Source organism: Myotis lucifugus, unplaced genomic scaffold (genome assembly GCF_000147115.1).
Source record: "Myotis lucifugus unplaced genomic scaffold, Myoluc2.0 scaffold_293, whole genome shotgun sequence".
Lineage (NCBI taxonomy): Eukaryota > Metazoa > Chordata > Mammalia > Chiroptera > Vespertilionidae > Myotis > Myotis lucifugus.
The window spans coordinates 1,115,932-1,131,728 of record NW_005871341.1 but is presented as its reverse complement, the minus strand read 5'-3'; the positions used below and the strand labels follow the sequence as shown (position 1 = coordinate 1,131,728).

The 15,797-nt window shown below is 38.4% G+C and overlaps 1 protein-coding gene across 9 annotated transcripts in view; it reads left to right on the top strand.

Moving 5' to 3' along the window:
- CFTR (cystic fibrosis transmembrane conductance regulator) overlaps positions 1 to 15,797 on the top strand; it is a 200,394-nt gene that overhangs the window by 46,511 nt on the left and 138,086 nt on the right. For 6 of the 9 annotated variants that reach the window (XM_023763608.1, XM_023763605.1, XM_023763604.1 and 3 more), the window contains 2 exons: positions 11,309 to 11,524; positions 15,235 to 15,324. The exons of 1 other annotated variant lie outside the window; for it this stretch is intronic. In XM_023763608.1, coding sequence (XP_023619376.1) covers positions 11,309 to 11,524; positions 15,235 to 15,324 — 306 coding nt within the window. Of the gene's footprint in view, positions 1 to 11,308; positions 11,525 to 15,234; positions 15,325 to 15,351; positions 15,463 to 15,797 lie in introns of those variants that run through there. 2 more of the 9 variants (XM_023763606.1, XM_023763609.1) reach the window with 2 other exon arrangements.

Sequence of the window (15,797 nt, the reverse complement as noted above, 5' to 3'; positions counted from 1 at the left end):
AACTTCTCAAGTTTAAAAATATCTCAGCAAAAGGAATCATAAATCCTTTCCTGGGTGAGAGTGAGGGGAGAGGTGCTCCCAAGCCAATCTGAGCCCTGGGCTAGAGGTCTGCAACCGGCAGCACATTTGAAGGGCAAAGTTTATTTGCAAAAGGAACAGAGTATTGCTGAGGAAAAGAATCAATGGCATAGCAGCTGAAATGTATATGCTGAAAAGGCATGGAGAGGAAAATTAACATTGGCAGTGGCTCACCCTTGTCACAGAGAAAATGCTGCCTCGCTGAAGCAATTCGGTTTTAAGTAAAGTGTTGAAAACTAAGTCTTAGAGAATTTACATAACTACTGAGGTGGTTAAAATGAGTGTAGCTTTTCAGGGCATCTGATTGCAGAACTCTATTTGGTGTTGTTGCTTACAGGGAGAAAAGAAGGGGAGAAAATGTAGACATCATAATAAGACCTCTATTCTTTTAAAAAATTATCCCAATGCCTCACTACTTACAGTTTTTTTTCTGGGCATTCCTTATTTCCTTTGTGTGTGACATCTTAGTAATTTTTAAGTTTTATGAAATGAACAGGGATTCTTGAAGTTGCTATAACACTATTCTTGGTAAAAGGTAGCCTTACTTTCAAAATGGCCTATATATCCCACTAAATCAGGATAACTGTGGTATAATGTTTGATTGGTTTCAGTACTGATTGAAACAGTACTGTACCATTTGCTGTTGATCATGAAAGCTTAAGAAAAAAGGAAATGTCATCATGAGGAGCTAGTCTCTCTGCAATGTTGATGTAATTTTAAATCATATTAGCTACGGCCTCTCATCATTAACTATGTACTTGTTTTTCTCCATTTGGCTTAGCAGCCAGATTCAACATTGTCTTTAATATCTAAGGCTCCCAGCATAGAAAACAAACTGGCTGTTGAAACTGGCTCTGTGAGACTCAATTAAGGGTAAACAGAGGAAGCCAATGTGACAGAATTGTGCAAGCAGATTACTGAGAGAATATGGTTATCACAACATATTTATTATGATAAGAAATTCACAGGCATTCACTCAAAAATATTCTCGATTCCTAGGCAGCTCTGGACATATTTCCATCATCAAATTGTGATACGTGTCAGTGCAACTTGGGTGAAATTACTTTTATGCATTAAATCTAATTTAATTTGGTCAAGATGGTAAATGTGGTATTTGCATCCTCTGACAACCACATCAAAATTGCAACTAAACTACAGAACAACCATCATCCATAACCACCTGAAATCTTGCTGAACCAAAGTCCTATAACTAAGAATCTACAGAAGCCATGTTGAGACTGGTAGGAGTGGAAGAGAAGCAAAATGGGCTGGCCCCACATTCATGGTTGGTCATTAAAAACCAGGAGGGATATCTTGGCTGTTGGTCCCAGCCCCAGGGTTTCGGTGCCAGGAAGAGAAGTCCCCATAACTTCTGATTGCATAAACCAACAGGGATTGTGGCTAAGTGAGATGGAGCACTTCTATAGTCTCGGGCATGCCTCTCAAATGACTCACGCACAGACGTACTCGGGCTCACTCTGAGCTTTAGCCATTGGGCAGCAGCCCAAAAGGCAGCAGGGATGTAGGAGGAGAAACTGAATTGTCTGGCTTCAGGTTGAAGGCTGGAAGGCCAGCTTTCTCCTGCAGAAGTACTGTCAGAGGCCATTGTTTCTTAGGTGAGCATTCCCCCCACAGAGCCTGCAGGCTGGCACCATATCTGAGTCTCCATTAGCCTAACACCGTTTTCCCTGAGCAGGTGATTCCCTGATATCTCGCCCCACCCAACTTTAGGGCTCATTCAAACTATTTCCAGTGGTTTTTTCATACAAACAGCCTGTCTTGTCTCATGCTGTAGACTTTCCTGAAATCTCTCAAAGGTCCATGAACCCCAAACAAGCAGCATTTGGTCTCCAGGTGCCCTATGCTTCTAAGTAACCCCATGCCCAACACTAGTCGAAGCCAGCCTTAATTCACAGCTTGGCCTCTCCTGGCCACCTCCAAGCCAGCAAAAATAGGAGCCATTTGCAGATTGCTCTGTAGCTAAGCTGGGCAGGACACAGGTGGCAGCTGACTTTGGCCTGCAATATCTGGGTAGCCCTAGAGCTAGCACACCTGGTGGACTGCTTCAGGCTGAAGCGCACCACCCAAGCACCTTCATGAATGACACACTCAAGAGAGACTCATTTGGCACCAGATCCCTGCTAAAAAGCAAGTTCTGCTCCATTGAATCAGTCTCTGCACGGCAGCTCCTCTGTTGCAGTCTTAGCGAGTTCTTGCAGCTGATCAGCCTCGGGGTATATCCCTCTTATTGAGGTGCCAACAGCAGTCAAGGTCAACTACAACAGGAGTGTGTACACAGCTTGCACAGGATGCCTACTTGAAGCACCCAACTCAGGTGACTGAGGAGGCTGTGCCACTGGGCCCTGTAGGACACCTACTATATGAGGTCACTCTACTAAAACTGGAAGACATAGCAGCTCTACCTAATACATAGAAACATATACAGCAAGGTAGCCAAAATGAGGAGACAGATACATGTCCCAAATGAAAATAGAACAAAATTCCAGAAAAAACAGCACAGCAATACCTAAATAAAATGGAGACAAGCAATCTGCTAGATGCAGAGTTGAAAACATTGGTTATAAAGATACTCTATGAACTGTCTGAGAACATTGACAAAGAGATAGGAAACATAAAAATAGAAGTAGAGCCCTAACTGGTTTGGCTCAGTGGATAGAGCATCGGCCTGCCAACTGAAGGGTCCCAGGTTCAATTCCAGTCAAGGGCATGTACCTTGCTTGCGGGCATATCCTCAGTAGGGGGTGTGCAGGAGGCAGCTGATCGATGTTTCTCTCTCATCAATGTTTCTAGCTCTCCATCCCTCTCCCTTCCTCTCTCTAAAAAAAAAAAAAATCAATAAAATATATTTAAAAAAATAAAATACTTAAAAAAAATAGAAGTAGAAAACAAAAATGACCCATCAGAAATTAAGAATATATTACAAGAAATCAACAGTAGAGAAGATGAAGCAGAGGGCCAAATCAGTGATTTGTAAGATAAGGAAGGGAAAAACACCCAATCAGAACAGCAAAAATAAGTAAATAAATAAATAAATAAAAATGAGGATAGTTTAAGGAGTCTCTGGGAAAATTTCAGTCATATCAACGTTTGCACCATGGGGATGCTGGAAGGAGAAGAGAAAGGACAAGGAATTAAAAACTTATTTTAGAGCCCTGGCTGGTTTTGCTCAGTGGATAGTGTCAGCCTACAGACTGAAAGGTCTGAGGTTCAATTCCTATCAAAGGCATATGCCTGGGTTGTGGGCTTGGTCCCCAGTAGAGGGCGTTCAGGCAGTGGCCGATGAATGATTTTTTTTCATCATTGATGTTTCTATCTCTCCCTCTCCCTTCCTCTCTGAAATCAATAAAAATATATTAAAAACAAAACAAAACAACTTGTTTTAGAAAGTTACGATGGGAAACTTCCCTAACCTGGTAAAGGAAATAGACATACAAGTCTAGGAAGCACAGAGAATCTTAAACAAGATGAAACCGAAGAGGCCCACACCAGCACACATCATAATTAAAATGCCAAAGAGAAAGTCCTAAAAGTAGTAAGAAAAAAAGCAATTACCTGTGAGGCGATCACATAAGACTGTCAGCTGATTTTCCAAGAGAAACTTTTCAGGCCATATTAAAAATGATGAAAACCAGGTACCTACCACCAAAATTACTCTACCCAGCAGCACTATTATTTAGAATCCAAGGAGACATAAAGAGCTTCCCAGACAAGAAAATGCTAAAGGAGACTGGAGACCAAGATGGCGGCGTAGGTAAACACCGGAGACCGCTGCCGCATACAACCATTTCAAAAATACAACTAAAAGACGGAACGGACATCACCCAGAACCACAGGAAGGCTGGCTGAAGAGCGACTACAACTAGAAGGAAAGAGAACAGCAAACCGAGGCTCAGAGGAGGCGCAGTGTGGAAAATACAAAGGTACCGAGGTGCGCGCGAAAGCGGGCTGGTGGCTGAGGGCGCGGTTGTCGTTTTCGGTTGGGAGTGAGTCTCAGACTCTGGGCTCCAGATCCGGGCGAGTCTCTAGGGATTCAGACTCAGATGGGAGAAGCGGGATTATCCGGCATCAGTTGGAACCTGAGGGCAGCTTTCTCTCCGAGGTTTGCAGCGGCTGCCGGGGTTCTGAGAAGCAGAGCCTCTGGGAACGGGACTGAGAGCGGCCATAACTGCTCCCTCCGCCAGCCCTGTTGATCCCGCCCCGCCCAAGCCCTGCGCACAGCCATTTGCCGATCGCCTCAGGCAAAGGCTGGATTAGCGCCTTTCCAGAAGACAGACGTTTTCCACACAGCTGATTCCTACAGCCAGTCGGCCTGGTGGTCAAATCCCTCTAGTGTTAACTACAACAATTAAGGCTTGGCTAGAACAAGACTGCGCACAAAGACCACAAGGGGGTGCACCAAGAAAGCATAAAAGATGCGGAGACAAAAAAACATGACAGAAATGGAGGATATGGAGCTAAGAATCGCAATTTTGAGGGCTTGCTATAAACTTGAGCAGAGCCTCACGAAAACTAATGAGACCCTCGATGCTACGATAAAGAAATTAGAAAGTAAGCATACACGGACTGAAATAAAGAATATTATACCCAATAGCAGACCAGAGGAGCACAAGAATCAAACCAAAGATTCGACAAAAAACACCCAACTGGAAAAGCAAAATGAAAAAAGAATCCGAAAGTGTGAAGATCGTGTAAGGAGCCTCTGGGACAGCTTCAAGCGCACTAATATCAGAATAATAGGGTTGCCAGAAGATGAGAGACAGCAAGATATTGAAAACCTATTTGAAGAAATAATGGCAGAAAACTTCCCCCACCTGGTGAAAGAAATGGACTTACAGGTCCAAGAAGCGAAGAGAACCCCAAACAAAAGGAATCCAAAGAGGACCACACCAAGACACATCATCATTAAAATGCCAAGAGCAAAAGACAAAGAGAGAATCTTAAAAGCAGCAAGAGAAAGAGACTCAATTACCTACAAGGGAATACCCATACGACTGTCAGCTGATTTCTCAACAGAAACTTTGCAGGCCAGAAGGGAATGGCAAGAAATATTCAAAGTACTGAATACCAAGAACCTACAACCAAGATTACTTTATCCAGCAAAGCTATCATTCAGAATTGAAGGTCAGATAAAGAGCTTCACAGATAAGGAAAAGCTAAAGGAGTTCATCACCACTAAACTAGTATTATACGAAATGCTGAAAGGTTTCCTTTAAGAAGAGGAAGAAGAAAAAGGTAAAGATACAAATTGTGAACAACAAACATGCATCTATCAACAAGTGAATCTAAGAATCAAGTGAATAAATAATCTGATGTACAGAAAAAAAAAAAGAAAAGAAAATGCTAAAGGAGTTTATCACCACCAAACCAGTACAACAAGAAATGTTAAAGAAGAAGAAAAAAAGATAAAAACATATGAATCATGAAATAACAATAAATACATATCTATTAACCAAATGCATTAAATTAAAATGCATTAAATTCTCCAATCAAAAGACATATGGTGCCAAAAGGGATAACAAAACAAGAACCTTATGCTCTCTACAAGACTTATTTTAGATCAAAAGACACACAGAGACTGAAAGTAAACAGATGGAAAAAGATATTTCATGAAAACGTAAGCAACAACAAATAGACTTTAAAACGAGGTATATAACAGGAGACAAAGAAGGACACACCAATCCCGCTTCTGAGTATTTATCTGAAGAAACCCAAAACACTAAATTGAAAAGACATATACATCCATAGGTCATTGCAGCATTTTTTACAATAGCCACAATATGGAAGCAACCTAAGTGTCCATGAATAGGTGAATTGATAAAGAAGAAGTGGTGCGTATATACAATGAAACATGACTCAGCTATAAAAAAGAATAAAAATACTGCCTTTTGCAACAACATGAATGGACCTATAGGGTTTAGTGCTGAGTGAAATAAGTCAGACAGAGAAAGACAAATACCATATGATTTCACTTATATGTGGAACCTAAAAAACAAATGAACAAGCAGAACAGAAACAGACTCATAGATACAGAGAACATTTTGATGGTTGCCAGATGGGAGGGGATTTGAGAGAAAAAGGGTGAAGGGATTAAGAAGCACAAATTGGTAGTTACAGAATTGTCATGGTGATGTAAAGTACAGCATAGGCAATAGAGTCAATAATGTAATAACTATGTATGCTGTCAGATGGGTAGTAGATTTATAACTTCATAAGTTACATAAATATCTAATCACTGAGTTGTACACCTGAAAGTAATATAATATTGTACATTAACTGGAATTTACAAATAATTATTTAAAATAAATCTAATTTTTAAAATGAGTATTCAGTTTCTCTATTATTTATTGTGTGATCTAGCCTTTATCCACTGAATTAAAATGCCATATTTTATTACATATTAATTATTAAGTGTACTTGAGCCAGTTTTGGGACTTTTCAAATGAATTAATCTAGTTCTTTCTCATGCCATATGTTATTATTGTTGTATAATATGATTTGATATTTATAATGTAAGCCCTCTCACACATTATTCTTATTCCTCAAATGTTTTTCATTAGTCTCTCATTAAAAAAAAGAAAATTAGAATCATTTTATTTTTTTTAACATTCTTTATTTTTATTTTTTTAAAAAATACATTTTGTTGATTTTTTTTTTTACAGAGAGGAAGGGAGAGGGATAGAGAGTTAGAAACATCGATGAGAGAGAAACATCGATCAGCTGCCTCCTGCACACCTACTGGGGATGTGCCCACAACCAAGGTACATGCCCTTGACCGGAATCGAACCTGGGACCTTTCAGTCCGCAATCCACTGAGCCAAACTGGTTAGGTCATTAGAATCATTTTATCCATTTATTCTACAAATACACGCTCAGTGAATATTCAGTGAATATTCTGTGCATGGTGTTGAGATTGGTAAGAACTAAGATAGAGCACCTATGCTCTTATGGTGTAAAAGTTCTCTTCCAAAAACTACTTGGAATTCTGATGAAGACTGCATAATCTTATAAAATAACTTGGAGGAGTTTGTAATCTTTGCAACAATTTTTCTTTTTAGAAAGCTTTAAAGTTTTTATTTATTTGAGATTTAAAAAATATATCTTAGTAATGTATTATAAAATATATTTCTAGATATATATTTACTAATTATTGATATCTACAATGCGTTTTTGTTATATTATTGCTATAAATGGGATACTTATTTAATTGATCATTATGCTTGACATGTAGGAATCTATTTTCTTAGTATAAATATTTTTTAAATCTCTACCTTTTAAACTCTTGATTCACTAAAATTTGTTCTATGGACAATCACATTCTATGCTGATACTGATACTTTTACTACCCCTTTCCAATATTCATACCTCAGTTGTTTTTCTTTTTGAATTATATTAGCAAAAAGTTACAGAAGTCATGTTACTGTACTATTAGCCAGTATTGCTATTGTTTGCATTGATTTGACGCTAAAGCTAAGATTCAAAGTTTTATTAACAACAACTGATTGTTGTTTTGAAGGAGAATTTTTTCTCAGGTTAATGAAATCTGTAATAATAAAAGTGTAATATGCTAATTAGGCCAGACGTCTGAACAGTGGAACGACCTTTTGGATGAAGCCAGGGCTGTGAGGGCTGAGCCCCTTGCACGAATTTCGTGCATAGGGCCTCTAGTCCTATATAATAAAAGGCTAATATGCAAATCAATTGAACCACCAGTTGCTATGATGTGCACTGACCACTAGGGGGCAGACGCTCAATGCAGGAGCTGCCACCTCATGGTCAGTGTGCTCCCACAGGGGGAGCACCTCTCAACCAGAAGCTGGGCTCACGGCTGGAGAGCACAGCGGTGGTGGCGGGAGCCTCTCCGGCCTCTGCAGCAGTGCTAAGGATGTCCTACTGACGGTTTAGTCCTAATCCCCTGAGGGTCCTGGACTGTGAGAGGGCACAGGACAGACTGAGGGACCCTCCCTCCAGTGCACGAATTTCATGCACTGGGCTTCTATTATCTTAATATTTGAGTTTATTCAGAACACTAGTGGCCCGGTGCACAGATTTGTGCACATTGAAAGGGAATTAATTAGAAGAAAGATTTGTGTGGTAATTACATTACTGCAAAAAATTACATGTGAAAATAGTATATATAATATAGTATCATAAAATTAAAACATGCATGTGATTGGAGCCAGCAAGAGTTTTATATGTATCGCGCATGAGTTAACGTTTATTTTTAAATTGCCAGTGCGCGTCATATGTACTGGCCAGTCGGACACTTAGCCTTTTATATACACTGAGTGGCCAGATTATTATGACCACCCCATCAGTACTTCGTTTGGCCACCTTTTGCCTTCAATACTGCGGTGATTCTTCTTGGCATTGACTCCACGAGATGTTGAAAGGTGACACTATGCCTGATGAATAGCATTGTTCAGTTCTGTGAGATTTGATGGTTGTGGAACCAGCTGCCTGATGGCTCTTTTAACTTTGTCCCACAAATGCTCAATTGGATTGAGATCTGGTGATTGTGGGGGCCACCTAAGCAAGGTAAAGTCTCCCTCATGTTCTTGACACCACTCCTGCACAATACGAGCACCGTGGCATGGCGCATTGTCTTGTTGGAAGAAGCCATCTCCATTGGGATACGCCATCAACATGATAGGATGAACTTGATCAGCAACGATACTTAGGTATGTTGTGCTATTCAGACGTTGTTCCACACGAATTAAAGGGTCCAAATCATGCCAGGAAAACATGCCCCAAACCAGCCCCCACCAGCTTGAAGGGTTGTACTCATGCATGTGGGGTGCATGCTTTCATGCTGTTTCCACCAAATTCTCACTCTGCCATCTGCATGATGCAACTGGAAACGTGATTCATCAGACCACATGACTTTTTTCCAGTGCTCGACTGTCCAATCCTTGTGTTCCTGTGCTTGGATAACTGTCGTGGTAAACAACCTGCTTTCCTATTTATAATGGTCTGGCCCTCTAGCAACTTCAGCGTGAAATTATAGCTAATTTGCCTACAAATGTCAAGTGGTCATAATAATCTGGCCACTCAGTGTATATAGATTATCAGAAACAGATACTGAAGTTTATCAGATTCCTTTATAGTTATTATTGAGATAACCATAGTTTCTTCTGTAGACTTTTGGTATGCTATTAATTTATTTCTCAATATTAAAAAATCTTAACTTCTCAATACTTCTCACATAATGTCCTAGTATTCCTGGGATTAATACATAAAGTATATTTAAAGTGAGTTGAGATGATGATGATTTTACTGACTACATACAATAGAAAATAATATGAATTTGTAAGTTTTTCAATTAATCATTCTATTTGTGTTAGAAACAGTGTGCTTTGCATTTGGAATTACAATTTTCAAGGTAAAGTTATCTTGGTGTTATTTCATTTAATGTAATTGCAAGCCTGAACCAAGTTTTCTATTTTCATCGAACTTTCTTTCATGGTCTGAATATCCAGCAGACTTTCTATCTAGAAACATCTGGCCCTGTCCTGGGTATGCAGGCAGAAGAGAATTGCTAAAGGATTTAGATTCACAGTGACTTTAAGCTATGGTCTGGAGGATCCCATGAGAGACCAGATATATCTCCCAGGAGTTATTTTCAGGCTTCTTAATTTTTCTCCAGGAGACTCAGCTAAACTGAGACTCAAGAGAATTCCCACCAGGAATGCAATTACTTGTGCTGTTCTCTAGGCACTTGGTCTTCTGAACTCAACGTTGTTCAGACTTGTATCCCCCTGAGTAGAAAACACCTCTATGGTGGCAGGATGTGGGCCAGGCCAATTGCCCAAGAAATCCTCAGCCTGTGCCATGAGACACCCCTGACTCAGGCCATAAAATCAGAGATGTTTGCACTGAAGGGGACCGGCAAGACCAGCTTGCTCCACCACTCAGTTCATCGGTGAGGAAACCATCTGGAGAAGGGAAGTGACTAGGCTAAGCTGGCAAAGAGTGTAAGTAACATGCTGGGATAAGCATGTGGGTTTCGTGACTCTGAATTCAGTATTCATTTCACTGTCATGCTGTTTTAAACATTTGTATCTGTCTTCTTCTGTTATTCTAGTGAACCATTAAGCAAATTCCATTTTGATTTGTGTCTGATAAAAAGTAATGAAATATTTGATCAAATTTTCAGGTAAATTTATATTCCTTCTTATTACATTCAAGCCTCAGCCTGCTTGCACTATTTTATATGGTGCCTTATTGGGACATTTCTTGCGTCTCCGAAAGTAATCTGACCAATAGTGTACACACAGCCTTCACATGCCAAGAATGTAGGATGATGTTTCTCCCAGTCATTACAGGGATGATTTTTGTAAAGGACTGTACTTCAAAGACTCAGCAAAGTATCAGTTACCATTGTTTTCCCTTCCAAATAAAAAAATCAGGTGATATCTGTTAATGGTTCCATTGTAAATATTAGAGAACATGCTGCTCAAAACAGAGTAGGAAAAACTAAAGGGCGGGGGTTGGAATGCTGATTTTACCCTTGAATATTAACAGTTCCATGTTGTGAGATTTGTGTTGGTTTGCTGTTGGCAGATGGTCCTATTACTGGAATTTTCTCTACCGAAAATAAACTGCATTTTTTTCTATGACCATGCACCCTCCCAGAGTAATATTACCAGTGTTTTTGTGGAATAGCTATTGTTGTTCAAGGGATGAGTGTGCCTTCTTTTGGCCAGATGACAACTAACTAATTCATTAATGACAGTATGTAGAATAGATGTCTAAATCAGAGTAACACACCTTTCATTTATTTTATTATAAATTGCAACTGAATAACAATTCAGCAAATGGGTCTATTGTGATAGAGGTGACAGGTTATGGAAAAATGTAATGGTGACACAATGGGAGTTTAAGTATAAAGATATTAAAAGCAATAGCAAGAATTTCACATATGTCCTAGCTGGTTTAGCTCAGTGGATAGAGCATTGTCCTGCAGACCAAATGTTCCTGGGTTCGATTCCAGTCAAGGGCATGTATCTGGGTTGTGCAGGAGGCAACCAATCGATGTGTTTCTCTTACATCGATATTTCTGTCTTTCATTCTCTCTACCACATATGACATGGCTCTTTGTGTAGCCATTTTAAGTTCTCCTCTAAAGATCAAAACTTCCTGTGTTGAAATTGTGAGGATATTTTATGAAAGGGGAATAAAATTTCATTTCTCTGTTTGTTCTCTTCTCCAGGAGGTCACCAAAGCAGTCCAGCCTCTCTTACTGGGAAGAATCATAGCTTCCTATGATCCAGATAATAAGGCGGAACGCTCCATTGCCATTTACCTGGGCATAGGATTATGCCTTCTTTTTATCCTGAGGACACTGCTCCTGCACCCAGCCATTTTTGGCCTTCATCACATTGGAATGCAAATGAGGATAGCTTTGTTTAGTTTGATTTATAAGAAGGTAATATTTCCTTGCACAGTCTCCAGGCTACATGGAGTAGCATCATGGTTTAAATGCCATGTGGGTACAAATTAGGGATACATGCTGAAATCAATTTCATAAGTCTGTGAAATAAGTGGCAGCAATAATGAATGTTTCGAATTCCCTTTGATAATTTAATTCACTTTAATAATTATTGAACACCTTCTATAAACTGCCTATAGTATAGTTTCATTCTTGTTTTTTTCACTAGTCATGTCATCATTTTTTGGAATCTGTGGCTCCCCATGAAAATGATTCTTACCATCTGCATATGTTATTGACAAAACACTGTTTTATACAAAATGCCATGCATGCTTGTGTTCAACAATAAGAATATATTGCCCGGCTGGTGTTTCCCAATGGTTAAGCATCAACCTATCAGAAGGTTACGGTTCAATTCCAGGTCAGGGCACATGCTTGGGTTGCAGGCTCGATCCCCAATGGGGGAGAGGGGAGCGTGCAAGAGGCAAGCAATCAATGATTCTCTTTCATCATTGATGTTTCTAGCTCTCTCTTCCTCTCCCTTCCTCTCTGAAATTAATAAAAATATATTTAAAATAACACAATAAGAATATAGTATGTAATTGTTAATGATAATCTATGCACTGAAAGTTTAGTTTTCGTCTTAACTAGTTATGACACAGTGGTGTATTCACCTACCCACTGCCTTATTTTGAGTTAGATTTTTGTCATTCTGTGAGTTCTGCAAATCAAAATATTTTAGAACAGCACTTGGATGGCAGCCGTAAGAACCTTCTCTGGTTGTGTGTACTGTCCAGACAAGAACCCAAGTTGCTGAAGCATGATTTAGGTAAGTTCAGATTAAGATTTAGCTACCTTGCAAACACAATTTAAGATAATTTCAATAACATGTGTTTTCAACAACATGATTCAAGACCATATGTGACTGATTATATCTACCAAGTCATTAGGTTGAATCATTTGGATACTGCCTTACCCTTATTCTCTGTTTTATTCTCTCAATGTAAAACCTTTAAGTGGCTTATAAGGGTCATGGATCTGAAATTACCTCTAGCAAATAACCCATAACACTTCTAGAGTATACGTGCAATGTCAGTTGTGTTGTAAAACCTTGATAGCCATACTTTATTGTTCAAGGAAGCCTTTTATGGAGGCACAAGAAAAAAATGGAGTCCACATTTTACTTAAATCACCTCAGCTGCAGTCTATCAGTTCACAAGTACCAGGAACTGGGTGATAAATCAACAGCGATTTTATTAAATTTTATTTTGATTCAGAAATTTTACTTATGAAGAAATTATTAGATACTAGAGGCCCGATGCACAAAACTTGTGCAAGAGTAGGCCTTCCTTCCTCCGGCTGCCGGCACCAGCTTCCCTCTGCAGGACCTGGGCTTCGGTCACAGCCCCGGCTTTGTCCTGAATGTCATCCAGTCTAATTAACATATTATGCTTTTATTATTATAGATTATTTAGAAGGTAGAATCTACACAGCAAGCATGTTAAAGAAGGTTGAATCCAGTTTTAAAACTATTTATAAAAGTTCTTATTGCTATAATATATGCAATAGCTAATGACGTGCATGACAAGCTTCTAAGTGATTTAGGTATACTATCTCATTTGAGCCACTCCCAAACTTTCTATGGTAGGAGCTATTATATTATCCCTTTTCTATGGATAAAAGATTTTAAGAAACTAAGACCTAAAAAGTAGAGAACATTGTGCAAAACCTGTTTAAATTTTCTAAAATGGATAAATCCTAATCCTTGAAGTGAACAGTTTTCCAAGTATTAGGGAAAATAGCACTGAAATCATGTAGCAAGAGAAACCATGTTATACGGGAAGAGAGAGGCATGAAATGGTTTGGGCTAAAGGGGAGGAGAAATCAAAGAAGGAGCAGGTTAGTTTGTAAATAAGTCCCCACATAAAACATTTAGCACAAATACAGTAATACATATATGTGCTTTCAGATCCAGAATGTGTTCATGAAAAGTTAGAAGCTGTCGTCTCCTTCTTTCTCATGATTGAATATCTGTTCAATCATGTTTACCCAGTTTGCTTTACTTATCTAACCACAGTCATTAGCCTCCTTTGATATAATCACCAAAGAATGCAATTGCATCTCCAAGTGGCTGTGGTTTGGTCCCTAAAGTAAACTGGTACCTTTGGTTGACCATTTTCATCCATGTGGCAGGCCACCACCACTTCTTTCTGCAGTATTCCAGATTTTGTAATAGGGCAACATTTTGCTTTGTTTCCAAATCTGCAACTGTGACACGTTCAAATTATATTTTAAATACTGAATCTAAGTACAAACTAAATTTAGCTTTGCCTGTGATTTTCAATAAAATGAAGAAAACTAAAGTGAAACATATTCACTGAGTGTTTGTTGTGCTTAACATGGAGCCCCGTGGAGAGAGAACTCGGTCACCTGAGACTGGGTCTGTTACTAAGTTATGTGTGATCCAGCTCAGTGGATTCCTCCCCTACCCTCATGTTGCTCTAATAGTGTTTTGGAATTAATTGCCTCGATTCCTTCTTCACCTGTGCTTATCTATATGCTATTCATTATTCAGCACCCATCTTAAATTCTACCCCTTTAATAAAATTTTCCCACACTTTATAACCGGATATGTGAACTTTCTCTTAACCACTCTATTATATTCTACTCCCTTTAACTCATTTATCTTTATCATATTTAGATATGTCTGTACTAGGATGCCTTGAGGCAAGAATTATGTTTGTTTTAAATCTTAATAATAATCTTTGAAGCCTTAAATATAGTGATTTGCATCTATTAAGTGCTCAACACATATATGAGAAATTTAGTTAAAACAAATATTAGATGGATACTTTCATATAAATGGCAAATCAATTCTTATTAAATTTTGCAGGCAAAGTATGACTAATTTTTTATAATCATAATCCATTTATCTACTAAATTCTTTTTTTGTGTATATGGATGTATATTTCTTGGTAAAATTTAAAGATTTTATATTAGTGGTATAATTTTTCACAAAATTATTAATGATTCAGTTATTCATAATGTACTTTAATAGACTTTGACATTAATTTTATTCAATAGAGTTACAATAGGACTGCAAGCAAAATTTAAGACCAAGGTTTTTTAAAAAGATTTTTTAAATGGATGTTTAGAAGGAGAGGGAGGGAGAGAGAAATGCTGATGTGAGAAGGAAACATTGATTGGCTGCTTTCTGCATGACCCCCATTGGGGATCAAATCCACAACCAGGCATGTGCCCTGAGTGGGAATTGAACAGGGAATCCTTCAGTGCAGGGAACAATGCCAAACCCATTGAGCGACACCGGCCAAGGCAAGGCCAAAGTTTTAATGAAAAATTCCACTGCCTTTGGTCCCATGTTTATAACAATAAAACAAACCCTTCACACTATAAATAAGTATTTAGGAGGAGCATTTCCATTTTGGAGGAGCAAAAAATACTTATTACTGTCTAGATGCTGGAAAATAAAATAATGAGGGGCATGCCAGTATAATATTTGTTGTGAAGAGCAATGTTAATATATCTGAGAAGATAAAAAGCCAAGTGAACATAAAATAATTTTCATTATCTTTACTTAAAATTACACACATAGTAAACTAATACCTCAGCTGTGTTATAATGTTACTTATGGATATATTTGTCTTCCGGTTATTCAACATCATCTAACTTCCTATTTTTCCTTTTAGACTTTAAAGCTGTCAAGCCGTGTTCTAGATAAAATCAGTATTGGACAACTTGTTAGTCTCCTTTCCAATAACCTGAACAAATTTGATGAAGTATGTACCTACTGATATAATCTTTTATGCATTATCGTTAAAAATCGTACAACCCTGAAGGTTTTCCTGGATCAGATAATGGTAATAAGTGGTTAAGTAGAACACATCTACCTTCCCTGTTTTTGAAAACTGAGAAAGGTAAGTTGTGTAGTAAGGTGCCATCCTGGCGTCTTGTGGAACCACCCAACTCAGAGGCACCTCAGCTTGCTGGGTATTTGGTGAAGTTTTTCAAAATTAAATCCTTATCAGATATTGTTTTCTTTTAATACTTCAAATCACTTATTTACTTTGGTTGAATATGATATTCTGAGCAATTTTTGGTGAGTGCCATCTTGTGTCACAAATAAATGCTAGGTCCTTGAGAACAGATAATGTGTTTTATTGATCTTTGCATTTTCAATATTTAATTTTAACACAGTATTGAGCCCTAAACAGGCACTAGATAAATTACTATTGCTTTGAGTATGCATTTA